The sequence below is a fragment of the Falco punctatus genome (assembly GCF_963210335.1).
Source record: "Falco punctatus genome assembly, chromosome: 7".
NCBI classification, from domain to species: Eukaryota; Metazoa; Chordata; class Aves; order Falconiformes; family Falconidae; genus Falco; species Falco punctatus.
In genome coordinates, this window is record NC_137587.1 from 34,989,312 (window position 1) to 35,007,196 (window position 17,885).

At 50.2% G+C, this 17,885-nt stretch overlaps 1 protein-coding gene across 2 annotated transcripts; it reads left to right on the top strand.

The window, feature by feature from the left end:
* The first annotated feature begins 2 nt into the window (after positions 1 to 2).
* Positions 3 to 14,342, top strand: LOC308066804 (extracellular tyrosine-protein kinase PKDCC-like). Of its 2 annotated transcripts, none has more exons than XM_080394587.1 (7): positions 3 to 6,358; positions 6,566 to 6,688; positions 8,782 to 9,053; positions 10,191 to 10,270; positions 10,365 to 10,469; positions 11,883 to 12,059; positions 13,459 to 14,342. In XM_080394587.1, the coding sequence occupies exons 1-7, from the start codon at positions 5,240 to 5,242 to the stop codon at positions 13,560 to 13,562; spliced, it is 1,980 nt and encodes a 659-aa protein (XP_080250713.1). In that variant the 5' UTR covers positions 3 to 5,239; the 3' UTR covers positions 13,563 to 14,342. The 2 variants fall into 2 exon arrangements, with proteins under 2 accessions (XP_080250713.1, XP_080250714.1); XM_080394588.1 differs by having other exon boundaries at positions 8,860 to 9,053.
* Positions 14,343 to 17,885: the final 3,543 nt, after the last annotated feature.

Genomic DNA, 17,885 nt, shown 5'->3' on the forward strand with positions numbered 1-17,885 from the left:
GCAGTGCAGGGAGTAGTGGGGGAAGCTGTGGTGGGGAGTGCGCTGTGAACAGCACGCAGACAGCTCAACAGACAGGCTGGCACATTGTGCTGTGGAAATGCGAGATGCCACCAAGCCAGTTCTCTGCTGTGCCCTACTAACAAATGAGCTGAGGTGCATTAGTTGCACAAACACATACTGCCTTCTGCTACCCCTGCAATGGGGACAGGTGCCTCCAAGGAGGGCTGAATAAGGGTGGTAGCATGTTAAAACCCTGCAGCAAGTTTTGTCAGACATCATCTGCCCGAGACATAGGCTTCCTGCCTGCTCTGTGCTTACTGTCAGAGGATGCTGTTCCTGCTCTCTCTGCAAGCCCAAATGCCATCCAGCTCTCCAGGGACGGCTGACACAGGCTTTTCTCCTGTTTCTGCACCCAAGAACTCCCGCCTGTCAATGCTGATCGTCTTCCAGCAGATGGCAAGCTCTCATTTTCCATGCACCCAACAGGAGCAGTGCTCCTCAGCCTTGACAGCTCTTTCTCTTGGGAGACAAGCTGTCCTGACTCCTCTAGGGCATCATACCGCAGGAGCAGATGATGCTCTGTGATGTGCAAACACCCTGCAGCGTTCTCGCGGTTTCATCCTGCATCCCCAGCCAGGAGGTGATCCCTTGTCCACCAAAAAATAGGAGGCAGGTTCAGGAAAGCTGCTCCCTGGTGCCCTGTATGTCAGCTGGATGCCAGCACAGGCTTTGCCAAACACCATTGAGAAACTTCAGGCCAGAATTGCCTAGGGAGACACGTCTGTGTCTGCCGTGGGCTATAAAAAGATCTGGGGGCTGCAGGTTTCTTGGACACCACAGAAAAGGACAATTTTTCCTTATTCTGGGGAAGAGAAATGTGCTATTTCACTTCTGGGGCACGCAGTCATCTGTACCAAAGCACTCTGCTAGGGATTGTGGCTGGTAAGACAAAAAAGCAGAGCCAGGTCTGTCTTCCCAGTGCTTTTCCCAGCTGCTTGTAGGGAAGTATCATACCTGCAGCTAATTTTCTTTTTATTCTTTTCCTGTCTCTTGGGAAAACAAAGAAAAGCCTGGAAATGGCTGGTGGGTGATTTTTCCTTGGGTGCCACCCCAGTGGGGCCCAGCACAGCCTTGTGTGGCATGCCTGGAGTCTGGATGCAAAAAAGGTTTCTTGGCTGACGTGGAGCTGCAAAGCCAAGCTGCTCAGGACAGCTCCTGCTCCTGCACCCTGCAGGTAAGCGCTGCCCTCCAGGACCTCCTCTTGCTTTCATCCTGCCCCAGATGTGCACACTTGCAGATGGGCAGGAACTGCCTGAAGGCAGCCAGAAGCTCAGCTGGCAGAAGTCATAGAATCATAGAATCGTTTAGGTTGGAAAAGACCTTTTGGATCATCAAATCCAAGGCAGAACAGCTGCCCCCAAAGGTGAGAGCACTGGTGGTGACACTCACAAGAGTCTCTAATATTAGAGATGTCTAAATCTTCCTCCTGTTCTGAGGGATGGCTGCTGCAGGTTTCTTTGATCCCTCTTCCAGACTTTATCTCTTTGCTTCCCTTTTCTGGACTGATGGCCAGGAGTTTTTTATGCTAACCCAAGAGCTTGATGTTAGCCCTTTTAGGTCAGTGTCATAGACAAGTACCTGGGAAAACACTGCTTCCTAGACCTCTTAGGACAGGAGGGAACCAGTTAGGGCACATGCACCCAGGGGAGCCTGTCTTTCAGAAGGCAAATTTCTTCACTACTGGCATGAAGCGATGCTTTCTCACCCCAGCTAATCTGGAGCACAGGAGACTCCCAGTTTTGCATCTACAGCTCATAGAGGAGCCCAGCTAACATTAGTGCCAGGGTGGAAGTGGGAAAAATCACCACAATTTTTCATGTGAGGACTCTCATCCCAGCCCTGTCAGGAAGCCAGGAGATGCTCAGCAGCATGGGATTCAATCACACTCACTGAAGCTACAGCACAGCCCGATATTTTCTGAACAGTGGACAGCCTTCTGCACCGTCTCTAGCCTCTGAAGGAATGAATGTAGATAAGAAAGCCTAAGATACTGTCCTTTTTTGCGGGAGCCAGGTATGCAGAACAGGAACCGGGATGTTTTGTTCCCTTTCAGGCTCATCTATCCAGCCATGGCCAGCTCCTAGTTGCTTTCTTGACCACAGCAGCTTTAGAGCACTGTGCTGGGTGTGTGCAGCACATTTAATGCTCCTAGGATGTGGTGGGGCTAGTGCAGTCATGCAGGTTAACCATACATGCCTTTGCACTCGGTATGGTTATACGATGAGAGCTGTGACAGGAGGCTTTCTGTGGATCTAAGCAACATCTGCTATTGAGACAACCACAAAGCAGGTGTCTACAACATGTATCCAACCTGTCTACCCCACACAGCACTCACATGCCAGCAAAGGCAATAAAGTCAGACAGAAACTTAACAGAGGGGTGGGACGGGATGGGATGGGACGGCATGGGATGGGATGGGGCAGGATGGGATGGGATGGGATATACTGGGTCAGGCAGGGCAGTGGCTATGCTCTTCTTCACTCCTTCAGTGATATCATGGACAAGGGAGGCACCAGCAGTGTGTGGGAACTGCCCACAATGGGACACTGCAATCCTGCTGGCATCTCAGTAGGGTCGTTGTAAGGTTTCTCCATCTCACTGCTCATGCCAATGCTTTGGTCTGCTCTGCAGGACACTTGATGATATTATTTGTAATTAATCACTGCTTGTCTGCCCTGTGATAACGTTTGGAGGCTGCATCTAGGTGACACTAAAGCTGGAGTGGGGCCCTTTACTCTCTTTTACTCCCCATGAGCGCAGTTTCTTGCTGTAGACTCACAGCTCGCCAGCCACAGGTAGTGCGCATCAGGGAGGCTCAGAAAATGGAAAATAAAATGACACAAAGAGGTCAAAGCTAGCAAGCTCAGAAAACTTTCTACAATGCCTTCCCTTCTCACATAAGATCTCCACGTGCAATGTTTTGTGGCAAGCCCTGTCCTGCTCACCGTGCCCATGTGAGCCCATGCATGGGTCCACACGAGGTAGCAGGTATTTTTTGTCTGTCTCTGAATCGGTAGTGACAGGTGTTTAACAAAACAGGAACTACTGACTCAGGTGTTTCCCCTTCAAGCCCTGAAGTGTCTCCTGGCCTTGTCCTGCTCTGCTCACTGCACTGGTGCAGAAATTGTTCCTCCAATATAGGTCCATTGTAAAAATAGTAAAGAACTGCTTCCTTCTTTTCAAACGGACTTTATTTAATTAAGCATCACTCCTGCCCCATTTCCTCAGAAGATACAGCACTGTATGCTACAAGCAGACACTAGAGCATCTCTAGTGCTTGAGGTACCAGCAGCATCCAGTAAGAGATAATGCTGGATCCACCCTGAGGATCCTTGCAGGGGATGCTGGTGTCAAGCACCAAGGAAGACTCCGGTTCTGTGGGGTCTTTTCAGTTCTTCTGGTAAGGGCTGATCCTTGTCTTGCTTACCCTTGCCTCCCATCTCTTCCCTTGTTATCTCCTCTCCCCCCGTTTTGTTTGCACAAACCCTCTAAGGAACTAAAGGACACAAATGACTACGTACTCCTCTCCCACATCCTTGCTGCAGCACTTTGGTGTGTTTTCCATTTAAAGCATCAGCTCTGTCAGGCGAGGCCACCTCTGGTGCCATTGTCTGCAAGAAGCCTTGCACAGCAGAGCCATGATCTTGGCAGGAGTCCGTAAGTGCTACTATAAAGCAAATAAATCATCATTATTATTTTTATGTATCTGTGAGTCTTCTATAATAGGCCTTGATATTATTACAGTGCTGAGGACAGGCTGAAATTAGATAATACTGCACTCAGCTGGCATCTATTCCCTTGGAAACACAGGTAAAAATGCATTTAATAGCTCTCCAGTGACAATGAATATTCATTAATATGACACAGACGTATACTTGATTTGAAAATAAGGACAGTAATTAAAGAGCTATTAAGGTTAAAAAGCAACAAAGGAAATTGAGCTACCGAAAGAGCTGTTCTGGGATCAGCCTCTAACCTACATGCGCATGGATAACCACAGGCAGCCTGAGATTTTCTGCTTTATGTTACGTATCAGCAGACTGCGGGTTCTGCCTTCCCTCCCCAGACTGTCATCTGGAAATGTCCTGATGATTTCAGAGTCCGTTTGGCCTGCTGCCTTAGAGCCACCGTGCTCCCTGCGGTGCTGCCACCCGCACCCTGTCTCACAGGCTGCTCCAGTGACACTGAACCGACAAAAAGTGGAGGGGAAACATTCTGCAGGCTTTTGGGAAGGAAGCTATTTATAAGCAATTGCTTATATTTATTATTTCTGTGAAAACAGACTTGGGGATCACCAGTCATGATAGGTGCCTTGCTGTAATCTCTGGAAACCTCCATCCTGCAGGCCATGATATTAAAGTCAAGTTTCTCAGGGAGGTTTCACAAAGGTTCCTTCGCAGGGGTGGCCTGAGGAAGCGAGCTGAGCAGTGTGTGCTCTGCTTGAAGCGAGCCAGGAGCGAGGCAATGGCACTGCTGCACACGGAGGGTGGCCAGGAGGAGCAGACGTGTCCAAGGGCAACAGCAACACTGCAGGACTGAGCGGTCCCACTGCTTGGCCACGGCCAGGACAAACCCTGTGAGATCTCACCCACCGTGTCCCACCGGTTGCCTCCTGGTGCAGGCAGCACCCGCAGGCTCCCTGCAGAGCCGGCTCCCGCAGGGACCGGGCAGCCCTTGGGAAGCACAGCCAGCCCAGCCAGCAGGGATGTGTGTCCTCCAAACCCAGGTGTGCTGTCAGGAGGTGACCCCACCAGGCCCTGCATCCCCCTGCTCCCTGCGGATCCCGGGGAGGGTCTCTGGGGCTAGTTGTGCCGCTGAAGAAATCACAGCAGAAGCTGAAGCACACCAGGCGGAGAGGCAGAACGTTAGTTTAATTTCTAACCCAGTAGCGTAAAGGCAAATGAAAATGTTAACTGACCCATCTGGTGGGTGTTTCAGGCCACGGGGTGAGGACAGCCAGCTGCATGTCGCCTAAATCAGAAGCAGATAAACCGCACCTGCCTTTGCCCCGGGCTACCCCGAGTGGCCTTCGGTGGGGACAGAGCCGGGGCTGGCACCCGGCCCCTCCCGCAGCCGCCCCCGCAGCACTCTGCTGTCCCGCACAGGCACACGAGTGTCGCAGAAGGCGGCCCGGGCTGGCCGGGTGTCACCGGCTGATGGCTTTCCTCACACGTAAGTGATGGAGTTGCACTTTCTGCCTGGGTCGGCTGGGTTTGGTGGCGGACGGCTTTGGTGGTTTTTTTTTTACTTTTCTGGAAAAAAATCGCAGTTCCACGCTTTAGGCAGCCTGTTGCAGTTTCCACCGAACAGGGTTTATCCTGACCAGAGAGACGGCAGCGTCCGCTCTTCTCGGAGCCTGTCCCGGGGCTGCCAGAGGCTCCGCAGCGCTCCCGCAGCCGTCACCGACTCCGACCCGCTCCGCGCCGCTCGCCTGCGCGCTGCGGCCGCCGCCGCCCGGACGAAACCCGCGCCCGCGGAATCGGCGTGTGTCGCCGTAACCAGCCGCCCCTGGGGGCGGGGGGGGCGCCTGCGGGGCCGTACCGCCCGCCCCCCGCCAGCCCGCCCGTCCCGTCCGGTCCCGCCTCTGCCACAGCCGCTCCGCCGCCCCCCGCCCCGCGGCCCCTCCCGGGCGGCGGCTGCCCCCAGGGCCGGGCCGGGCCGCGGGGGGGGCGCCCGGCGCCGGGTAGCGCGCCCGCCCGCCCCGCCCCCACGGCGGCGCTCGCCTTCCCCGGCGCGGCGGGGCGCGGGCGGCAGAGCGGCCGGAGCCGGCGGCGGCGCGGCCCCGCTCCCCATGGCGGCGGTGCGGGCGCGGCGGGGCGCCCGGCTGAGCGCGGCGGCGCTGCTGGCGCTGGGGGCTCTGGCGGTGCTGGCGCTGCTGGCGCTGCCGGCGCTGCCGGCCGGCCGTGGCGAGGGGCGCCCGGGGTCCCCGCCGCCGCCGCCGCTCCCGCTGCCGCCGGGCTTGCGGGAGGAGCTGCGGCAGCGGCGGCGCGACCTGCGGCGCCTGGCGGCGGCGGCGGGCGGCGGCGGGGAGGCGGCGGCGGGCGGGCTGGGCTGCGGCGACCTGAGCCTGGCGACGGGCGTCAGCGTGCTGGGCTGGGGCTTCACCAAGGTGGTGGCGCGGGCGGCGCTGGCGGGCGGCGGCGCCGTCGCCCTCAAGTCGGTGCACGGGGCGGGCCGGGAGGTGCGGCAGTGCGTGCAGCGCTACGGGGCGCCGGCCGGCTGCCGCCGCCTGGCCGCCTACAAGCTGCTGAAGGAGGTGACGCTGCTGCGGCGCCTGCAGCATCCCGGCATCGTCCAGGTACGGCGGGGCGCGCCGGAGCGGGGGGGCTGCGGCGTGTGCGCCCTCGGTGCGGACAGATCTCGGGGGGTGTGTGTGGGGGTGTGCGCCGCTCGGTAACCGGGCTTAGTCGATCCGGCCGTGTTGCACTCCCCGTCCCCGGGCGGCCCGGACCCGCTGGCGCCGGCGGCGGCATCGCTCTGACACTCGCTCCTTCCCTCCCGGCAGCTGCACGGTCAGTGCTACGATAACAGCGGAGATGCTGAAATACGGGTCACAGCTATGCTGGAGCTGGGAGCCCCCCTGGAGATGATTCATCTTCTGCAGACCCCTTGGGAGGAGAGATTTAAAGTAAGAGAACAAACAAAGGGAGTTGTATCAGTCGCTTCTAGACCGCAAGCAGGGTAAATGCGAAGAGCCCGTGGTGACCGCTGGGGCAAGCGGGGTTGTGCTGGCACTGCTCCCGCAAACTGTCCTTCGATCCTTTTGCTTTCGCTGCCTTTAAAACACATTAAAATAGCTCTGGCCTGGCGTCTCGCAGGTACATTCCTGCTCTCTAGAGCACTGTTAAAAGAGCTACATGTAGGAGGAGATGGCCACGAAGTCTTGCTCAGGGCGGTGGTGTGTGACACCCTGTGTTACCCCGTGTGCCAGCTGTGCCACTGCACCCAGGGGCTCGTGGTGAGGCCCCGCAGCGGCTGGCTCTGGCTCGGGACAGCCACCTCACTGTACTCTGTCTCTGTTGTTGCCTGTGTGCTACCTGGTCTAGGCAGCAAGCAGAGCAGCCTGGCTCTCACCTCGTGTTTGTATGATGTTTCTGATCTTAGCCCTTTAGGTATTACTGCGGTACAAACACTACTACGTTGCTTTCCTCCAGCTGTAGGAGCTAGGGTGGCATCCCTCTTCATTAGATCTGCGTTGTCTCCTAAGCATCCCATGTAGGGAGTCTTAAGCTCCCCAGAACACAAAAGACTTACGACACAGGACTTACTTTGGTTATAGCTTTTGTTAAAGTTTGCCTCAAGGTCTCAGCTGGGGGGTTGCTGCTACTTCCCAGGAGGAAGGAGAGCATCAATTAGAAGCATGGGTACCGTAATGTCAATAAGAAATGCTTTGGGCAAAATAAAAACACAACGAAAGTCCCAAAATAAAATCCCTGTCTGCATGTGGCCCTTAATGTTGAAGGGGAGCCTTGCCATCCAAGCCAGCGGGCGAGTGTGGCAACTGTGCTCACTCAGCTGTGGGAGGTGAAGTTGGGATTCTAATGATTGCTTCACTAATCGAGCTAAAATAGCATCAGAGCTTCCAGGGTCATTTCTCTTGGCCTGTGGAGTTCCACTTCTGCTTACAAATTGTTTCATACTGGCTTTTACATAGCTTTCCCAGCACCTCATCTTCTCAAAAGTGCCAGTCTCCTGTAGAGCTAGAAACCCATGATGCTGAGTAAGCTGGGGGCAAGGTCTGATACGGTGGCATTAAGATTTCAGTAACCTTTTGAGTGATGAAGACACTAACTCAGAATTTACACTGGTACTGTCTAGTCCTGTTTCCTAATGAAGGTGTCTAAACGGATGGGATTCCCCTCTGATGAGCCACATCAGATAGCAGTAGTTCTGCGAGCCGTTCCAAGTGAACAAACGCTCGCGCCTGCACAGATCCCTATCAGAGGCATCGAGGGGTGGCGCGGGTCTGCCTGGCACACCTAGCTGACGATACGGTCTGATCATATCTTTGTCTGATGCCAGGGCTCCCGATAATGAATGAGAACTGCTGCAAAAAGCTACTTGAACAAAGTGCTGGCGCAGTATAAATGCGCTCTTCTAGCTCCAGTTTGTTCAAAAATTATTTACTGAACTTGCTGCTGGATCAGGTATTGTCTGGCTTTTCCCTGCTGCCAGAAAGTTGACATAAAAGCAAAAAAGCTGGCAATAAATACATTGCATGCTTCGGCTAATTCTTCAGAAGCACAATTGTACGCCCAAATTCATACTGCTGAGTGATGCAGCAAGGCATGAATCTGGTATTAATGACCATGGAGCCTCAGTCTGTATGGAGCAGCATGGGGGAAGGGAGGGAAATGTATTAATTCTATGCCAGAGTGGGAAAAAACCCTTCTGATTTCAGCTAGCAAATCAATATAGCTCCTGAAACATGAAGGCTGCTATTGTTTTCCTCACAGCTTTTTCCTCTAGTTCCTCTAGCTGCAAATGTCTCTTTTTGTATATGCACATTTTAAAAAAATGCTGCTAAACTACTTACCAGTCAAATCCTGTGGCAATGTTGATAATAAATTTTGTAGCATACATATAATTACCTTTTAAGTGCTATATGCTTTTTTTTTTTTTTTGCTTTTAATTTCATTGAATGCCCTCCCCTTTGTTCTACTTCCAATTTAATAGCTGGTTTTCATCTGTTTTTCCCATGCATATTCATCTCTCTCTCAGATTTGCCTGAGTCTTGTGAAACTGCTGTTTTACTTGGCACATTCCCCCCTGGGTTCAATAGTCCTCTTGGATTTCCAGCCGAGGCAGTTTGTTATGGTGGATGGAAACCTTAAAGTGACAGACATGGATGATGCCAGCACTGAGGAACTGTCATGCAAGGAAGATAATGACTGCACACTCGACTTCCCTACAAAAAGCTTCCCTCTCAAGTGCTCTGCGGTTGGGAAATGTGAAGGAATAAATGAAAAGAAGAATCTTTTCAATGCATATCGGTATGTCCAGCAAGATGGGGGGGAAAACCTGGGGTGATTGAGCTCACTCACTGCCATGTAGCCTCTAGCATCTTCTGTTTCTTCCACAGAGTGACTCCCCCTCACCTCCGTCAAAGGGCAGTTAAGGATTGCTTTGAAGCAAATTTATTTTCCTTATAAGGCAGGAAAATTGTGTAGCTGTTGTCTGGTGAGAATGAAGGCATCTGTCTTCTGCTGCTCCCTTTCCCCAACGCCCTCTAGAAACTTGCCCCAAAGGTTGCACCTGTGAATTTACTGTTTGCCAAACAAGCCCTGGCACTTGACATCCACGGCTGTGTTTGCTGAAAGTGGTGGCAGCATGGGCTACCTGCCAAAGCCCACCAGCTTTGAACCCCCATTGTTGGGAACAGGCTGGCTATAACCCTTCCCTGGAACTCCCGAGTCTCCCTGTGGAGACTATGGGCACCTATGGAAGAGCGATGAAACAGATAACGGGCGAGGGGCTGCCACTTTGTGTTGGCCACCAGCTGAATGCACAATGACTTCCACTCACCATTGATGCTCGGCTGGTCAAGTACCAGGGGGAAGCCTTGGCAACTGGATATTTTCACAGAAGGACTTAGTAAGGGAGCCTGATTTTGCAGGATTCAGCGTTAAAGGGCAAATCCCTGCACAGATTATTGCAGCCTTGCAATAATACACTTGTCTCTTGTAGAACAGGAGTTCTCTGGAAGGTTCAGGGAATGAGTCATCCTACCTTTCCAGGGGCATTAAGAATGACAAACCTTTCCAGGGCAAGGGAACAGTCTTGCGTGAGTCTTTTCTTTTCTATAGGTCTGGTTTTGGTGGGAAATGCAATGCTTTAGTGTTCAAAAATGGCCCTGGGGAAAGAGGGAAAGCTCCGTTGCATGAGCCTGTGCAAGGTAGGTTTCAGGTGGTGCTTGGCAGCGTGCTGTGCTGCAAGGACTGAGCTTTCAGGCCAGCTGACGGGAACCTGTCTGTGAGATGCCAGTGAAGTGCTTTGTCAAACATAACTTAATAACCAAAGCAGCCTTACTAGTTGCATATGGATAATTGAGTCACGGGGAAATATAGACAACTTAATCACCAGGGAAACTAAGCCACTGTATTCTAATCAGTCTGTGGGATTTTTTGCAGGTATTTTTTCACCTATCTTTTGCCACACTCTGCACCACCAGCTTTGCGGCCTTTTTTGAGTGATATTCTGAATGCAACAGGTACCAGCTAATATTCATTAACTTTTTTATTAGAAGTCTCTAAATGGTGTTTTGTGGAATTACTCATCTTGGTCATCTTTTTCTTTCAACGTAGGTAATTTACGATATGGAATAAATGAAACCCTGAAAGCTTTTGAAAACGTTTTACATCTGTACAAGTCTGGGCTCTATCTGCAGAAAAGACCTCTTCTTTTAAAAGGTGAATGATTTTGAATGAGGGAGTGAGGAACTTGGAGATAGGAATTGGAACAGATACCCATACATGCAAGCAGTGTGTAGCCACTAGGAAAGGCACCAAAAGTACCTCTTTTTTTGAGCAGACTTTTGTTGTTTTTGGAAATGGGTGCTATGCATGATTGCATTGCTTTGCAACGTAAATGCAGTGCAGACAATCTGGCCTACATATGGACATGTGTTTGCACTGCTTCTAAATACTCTTCTCATAATGTGCATCGGTGTTTCAAGTGATTATATTTGGGATAGCTTAAGCAACTAGACCAGAGTAGCAAACTGAGTGTCTCCTGTCTGTCCTTGGGGTCATCTTATCCTGTGAACCAACAGGTCAGTTTTCCAGGCTGATGCTGAAACTTCCCGTTTCACTTGGTGGCTTCTGCCTGCTGCGCACAGGTTATTACAGGAACATACAGTAGGGGACTGTGATAAAGTAGCTGGGGTCTTGGTGCCCTCTGAATCTCTTTTTTCTGGAGACTATCGTGTTGGACCTGTGAATGGATAAATGAGGCTTTATGGGGTACATTTCTCTGAAAAGGACCTGTTTGGTGGTAGGGATGAGGTTACTTAAAAGAAAGGCTTCAAAAGTCCAGTGGTTACTGTGGCTTACATTTTCTTGAGCATTCACTTGAGATGGTGGGGTGGTGACGGTGGCTTGTGGAAGGAAGTCTCTTTATGTGTGAAAGAACCGGAATTTGCACCATTATGAACAAAGTTATCCCATCATTTGCACTGAAGGACCAGCAGCTTTAACAGGAATTACTGGTATTTTCCAACAACACCTACCTGTTGGCTTGACAACTGGCCCAATAGCAATGTACCAAAATGATCACCATCCCAGAGACTTAGCAGTCAATGAACGATAGCCTGGACATCACCTGCTTAGGCTTGTCATGTCTTTGGTATCCCCCTGGAGCAGGATCTGGCCTCCCTTTCCCCCACCGGGCTTTGGGGCTCCACATAGCTCGGTGCTGGATCTGCAATGAGCTGGTTCTGCTGTTGGGGCTGAGGTGTGGGACAGGCTGTCGTGAGTCTGGCTTCTCCAGAGAAGTGGAGGGTCTGTGGGTCTGTACAGCAGCCTTCCCCTCTCACCCTCCCCTGCAGTCGCTCCCCTGTCCCTTCACCCTTGAGAGCTCTGCCCCCTCTCTTATATCCATGGGGCTAGTTCTGTCCTGTGCTCCATAGCAGAACCAAAGGTCAGGATCTGGGTTTCTTCTAACTTTGCAGCTCCACGTACTCCATCAAAGCCAGTCAGTTCCATCTATCCCTATGGCATTTCCTTTAAGAGTTTTGCTGAAGTGCAACATCCTAAGTGTATAGTGTAACAAGTCTCAGAAAGTGCACTTTATTGTTCCCCTAAGCACCCTCTTTCTGTTCCCAGGCTACATCTCCCTGAAGGGCTTCCGGACGGTAGAAGGAGAAGACTACAAGTGCTGGCCCTCCTACAGCCACCTGGGGTGCCTGCTCTCTGTTCACAGCGCCGAGGAAGCTGCCGCAATTTGTAACTCCCAGTCGCAGTGTCAGAGTTTTATTGTCACCCAGCAGAGGACGTGGACAGGTGAGCATGGGTAGACGTGACAGTACTGCCACATGATGCCCCTGCTTCCTCAGTCACAAGTGGGGATGCTGCTGCTGCCTTCCTCCGCAGTTCTTTAAGCCTACAGGCACATACAGAAGCCGCCTTCCTTACGCTCAAGACCAGATGGCTGCTGTGGTGGGCATCCAAGGGTCCCCCTGAGTATTTGTGAGAAGGCACAAGAGAAGTTAGATTCTCCTTCTGCACCTTCTTTCCTCTACACATTTTGCACGGGACTGCTAGGCATTGTTGAACAGTTATTTATTTCATGCAGAGATGGCTTCACTTTGGTGTTAGGCTAAACAATTCCTGTGGTATGTATAGTTTGAAAAAAGTTGTGGGTTTTTTAGACATGAAAGAAGCTATGTAAAAGAACGTGGTTACTATTGTTATAATTAAAAGAATCATAGCTTACAAGTTGTTATCCCCTTTATCAAAACTAAAGCCCCAAACCAATGGATTTCCAAAGTGTCCCTGTAATTAGCTCTGATTATAGCCTCTTGCGATTAGCATGTTTACAGGATTATTATAAATTACCTCATTTAGCTGATACTTCAATCATGGGCTAAATTGTTACTTATAAAGTGAAACACTAAATGAGGTAAATGAGTGTTTTCACTCACGATGGTGCTGAAGAATCGCATCTTGTCAGTTTACATGACAGTTAAAAAAACAATCCCAAAACTACCAAAACCGCAGCTTTTCCATTGGTTTGTGTGCAGTTGGCATGTGGCTAACTAGTGACATAAGAGGGCTTAGGATGCAACATAAATCTCTCAGAGCTGGTTTCACACCAGCAATGGATTGTGTGAGTTGTGCCGAACACATCGCATCTGGCTTCCTCATGGGGCAGCTGTTAGTTGCTGTGCCTGGCTGGAAGGAACCCTGCTTAAAACGGCCGTGGGGATGCAGAAGCAGCAGCACACGGGACAGAAGATCCTGTCTGCAGCACCTGGCTCGGATGCTGATCCCCACCATCCCGCACTGCGCCTGTGGTCTGTTAATGTTTCCCTTTGATATTTTTCTTCCTCACGCGTTTACAGCTCATCTTTGCAGCCGAACATGCCAAAAGTGTGTGGCTGAAATGCCAAGTGCCTAACTTTGCCAGTTGGATTAATGAGAGCTGTGGGAACATATTGATCCCTTTTAGGGCAGCTTGGTAAAGCCAAGCAAGACGTGAAAGCCTCTGGGGCCCGACTGTCCTTTCCCGTGCACACTCGCTGAGCATCTGAGTTTACTGAGTGTGTAAAACGTATCTGCGGCAGGGTGGAGTGACCGTCCATTGAGCACACAGTGTGTTCCTGTGTCTTTTGCAATAAATAGCATGGGTCAAGGTGAGCCTATCTTCTGTATTAAACTTGTATTTTTATTTCCTTTCCAGGACGCCCACTTGCCTCGTTTCAGAGTAGCCTGACTGATTTAATACCGGATGCTGACGCTGTAGTCTATATTAAACGATCGGCTTCCTCAGGGGAAAAACTTTAAAGACAATAAGACCACATAAAATGATCCTGGGAGGAACAAACCACTGGGGAGAATTTCTTCTGCTGAAAAGAATGACATACTTTATTTTGCTTTGGGATGGGATCTCCCTGCCAGCTCAGAGTCGAATGCTGCTGTCTCCTTGATCAAAGCTCAGATTTCTCATTGCAGCCCTGCTAGCTTCTTTATCTGTTCCCACACTGCTGTTCCACATAAATGGTCCCAGTTTTAGTCAGATGTTGCTAGACTGTGCAATACCTAGCCTTGCTGCTTTGGTAACCAGCTTGTCAGCCAAGATATAGAAATAGCTGCAAGGGATCCGGCTTGGGTAGGCTTAGTTAGTTCAGTCATCTCCAAAAACCTATGGATAATGCACCTTGAAGAATGCTACAGCTCCTTCTGCAGCTTCCAACCAGGATTTCTTACCACTGCAAATGTAAAGGACTGAATTTCAGCAATGGGGACGAGGTTGCAGGGTTGGGATCCATAACCAGAGGTTGATGATGTGCATGGTCTTCCAAGGAGGGTCCTGATTCAGTTCCTTCTAGGGCAGGGGTGGGAGGTGGTATATAGATTAACTCTGGAACCAAATGTCTGAATGTTTGGGTGCAGGATTTGGGTTTGACCCTGTGTGATTTGTAATGCCAGCTCCCATGTATCAACCTTGAAGGTTTTTCTCTGTTACTTTCCGTGAAAGAGTGAAACATTCAAATTATTTATGTGTAAGGCGTGACTCTGTATGATAAAGAATGACTGTTTATTCTAAGCATGCTCTGAAAAGTTTTCAATTGTCTTAAGTCTTTACTGCAACCAAGTGAACAAATGCAAGTGTTCCCACCTTCAGCTCACTGAGCATCATTACCCACTCCTGAGGACAACCTGTGAGTGCTCGAAGCAGTGTATGAATGTGCCCAAGCCCCTTGGACACTTAGGTCTTGGAGGAAGCTCTGGCTGTGTTTGCAGGCTTACAGGTGTAGAAGAGACAGTCTGGTCCCAAGATCTTCCCATTTCTGCCCTCCACTAAAACTGTAGATGTGGCCTCTGAAAAATATGCGGAGGTTAGTGTAATTTCAGGCTGTAAGAGTTGGCAACGTAATGTTCCATTCCTGGGGGCGCCTGGAAGCAGGGACCATATGGTGCCCAAATCACCGCTGATCTGATGCCTCGCCAGGGGAGGTCCCTGGCCTTGTGCAGGAGAGACATGCTGCAGCCGCTGTGCAATGCCACGCTGAGTTTTCCACTTAGCCTGCGCTGCTGGGTGGAAATGATGGCTCTGGGGATGCTGCCATTGACTCCTTGTAGCCTACAGCGGTGTGGCTGTTGCCACACGGGCCCCTGTATCAGCTGGGCTACCCCCAACTAAAGATGCTTGAGCTCTTGCCTGGTGGTGTGCTGTGTTTTTCATGATCTGGTCCTGTGTTTCCTAGTGCAGGATCTCACCTTTCAGCTCGTTAGGACTCTATTAACTCACAGCAATGCCATTGCATGGGGGCTTTCTCATGCACTATAACCCCTGCTGCTTGCACTGAGGCTGGGGGATTCTTGGTAGTGATATCAATTAATGGGAATTCCTAGTTAGCACAACAAGAAGGCGGCCACATCGCTGCAAGCTCTGTGAAGGCAAGGCTTTTTAAATGGACAGCCACAGAGCACTCTCTCCATTACAGTGAGTCCTGTGGAGGTTGAAGGGAAGGTCCTGCCAGGGGTCCGCTATTGTTTTACATCGAACCCACTGAGCAGGCTTCAGGCATCTGCTGTGTGGTGCTTTACATTAGCAAGAGGTAATGAGAGTTTATTCCATATCTCTCAGCCTCCTGAGATACAAATCCAAAGTAGGTACCCCAAAGCAAGGGCAAGGGCCAGCCTGGGGTCATTTCAGAGAGGAAGAAACAAGAGTAAATGCAAAAGCTGAAGTGATTCTAGTTTGTGTTGGAAATATCTTACTGTCTCAAAAATCTCTCCTGGTAAAAAAGCATTGTGTATTTTAGTCGTGTGATGCTCCTTTCACATTGCAGATTTTTCCATCAAGTTTTCATTGTATGATTGCCTACCAGGCAGCCAGGTCCAGCCCCTCGGCAGATGGTGCAGGGTATTGCAGTGTCGCTTGTGTAAATGTAGGTTTCAGCATCAAACCTGCAGTTAGAGCCTGGGAGCAAAGACCACGTCATCCTGCCTTGAAAGTTTTGAGCACAAGGGGTATCATTATTATCATTATTATTATTATTATTATTATTATTATTATTATTGAAAGAGAAGCCAGGCTTCAAAGAATCCCAGTGCTTAATCTGCTGTTGCCACAGTGAGTGGCTTTTGTAGGTCACCCCCTGCAAACCAGTAGGTGCATTCTTATGGCCCGGACTGCCATGAGCACATCCATCATGCTGGCACAGACAGATAGCTAGGGCACAGGCATGCATTTATGTCCGGTTCTGTTAATGTGCTAGAGATTTAGAAGATGCCACAAATATGCTGGTAAAGTGTATGCACCGATTCTCCTCATACCTCTGTGCAGCTCCCCGTGGTGTAACACTCAGTGGGCATGCCAGCTTCAGTCTGATTTGGGGTGACATCCCAGCCCAATGGTGCCCAGTGAATGCTAGGTAAGGGAAAGTGCTTCATCACCTGGCTGCATCTAGAGCTATACTCCAACATGTGTCAGAGGAAACACATTCACTGGAAGAAGTTATTCCCATCCTGCTTTTTCCTAGCTTCTTGCTGTTATCATCTGTTAAGAAAGCTTTGCCAATGGACGTGCTGGTTTAAAAGCACGTAGAGTTCTCTGCTAGCCTGCAGTGAGCAGCTCACGGCCCCGAAGCCTCAGGCAGCTCATGAGCTGCTCAGGTGCAGCTCCTGTGCCAGGTCAGTGTGGAGCACCCAGGCTGCTCACAACCTGCAGGGGAGGCTACGGGAGCAACTACCTTCTCTACAGCTTTTGGGCCCATGTGGCTGTTTTGTAGTGCACTGTCTTTACATTCTGTCTCACTCAGTCTTTATTCATTCTATCCTTTTATTAAATTATAACTGCCTCGAGCAACTTCAGACTTTCAATGCCAGTGAAAATTTCAGTGCACACCTAAAACCTGTGTTTCAGTAACTACGGTACATACAGAACTCAGATACTCAGATACACATTTGCTGCCCCTAAAACTCCCAGTTGCTGGAGTCAATTTGTCTCTGCTATCGCTGATCAGTATTTCAGCCACCATTGTGGAGTATGTAACAGAGGAAAGTGCTTGCGGGGAAACAGTGGGGGATCAATTGCAATGGAAACCATGTGTGCTGGAGGAATAATATTTACCTAAATGTGTCTATCACATCTTCCCAAAGGATGCTGCCATTAGGAGAGATTGGATATGAAAGTGTTGCCTCCATAGATAAAAGTTAGGAATATAATTTTTTTAAACACAAATGCTAATACTCTTAATTAAGTCCATATTGTAGTAACAGAGATAAAGCCACATCCATGAAGGATAATACCATGTACTCCAAAGATATAAACCACAGTTTAATAAATAGCAACAGATGCCGCATGACTCACGTTCAGTATGTTTGTGCAGCCGTTTACATGGCTGGTGACTTCATGACTGATTGAGGAGCAGAGCGAGGGGGACAGAGTCCAGTAAAGAAAAAACAACTCCAGGTGCATCAGACAAGGTTCAAATAACAATTGAAGTCATACCTGTATTCTTACGTGACATATTCTGCACACTTTGCTGATGCTCTAAGTAGCACCCAAACAGAAGAACTTTAGAGTTAGTTTTGGGAAAACCCAAGAACTTATTACAGGCAGTTGTAGGCCCATATCACACATCTGGGTTAACATTGATTTCTGTAAGGTCTCCTAAAAATTCACGTGCTGAGCACTGATCTTCATGGCTAGAAGTTTGGAGCGGTTTGGTCCTACTGAGCTGAAAGAACTGGTTCAGGGTGCAGTTTGAGGAATTAGTGAATGTCATTCCAGTCTCCAGAATAGCCCATCATGATGGTTGGAACTAGGAGATCTTTAAGGTCCCTTCCAACCCAAACCGTTCTGTGATGGCTTGATAGGACTTCAAAATGAATCTTCCCCCCTAACCATAGCACTTACAGCAGTCTTTCTCCTTGGCTCCATTGTCTCAGTATACCGAAGTGCCACCAACAGCAGTGTGGAGATGGTGGTGGTGAAGGAAAATCCACAGAAGAGAATTTTACATGTGAGGTAACTATGAGCCCCTCTGCCTCCTCTGTAGCCTGTACGTAGCCCAGGATGGTGGATGTGTTAGTTCTTGGCTAATCAGAAAGTGTATCAGATACTACATCAAACAAGTCTAGGTGCACCAAGGAGGG

Coding starts and splice junctions, on each gene's coding strand:
- LOC308066804 (XM_080394587.1), top strand. CDS start 5,240: ATGGAGTTGCACTTTCTGCCTGGGTCGGCTGGGTTTGGTGGCGGACGG. Junction 9,054..10,190: donor AATCTTTTCAATGCATATCG/GTATGTCCAGCA, acceptor GATTTTTTGCAG/GTATTTTTTCACCTATCTTT. Junction 10,271..10,364: donor TGATATTCTGAATGCAACAG/GTACCAGCTAAT, acceptor CTTTCAACGTAG/GTAATTTACGATATGGAATA.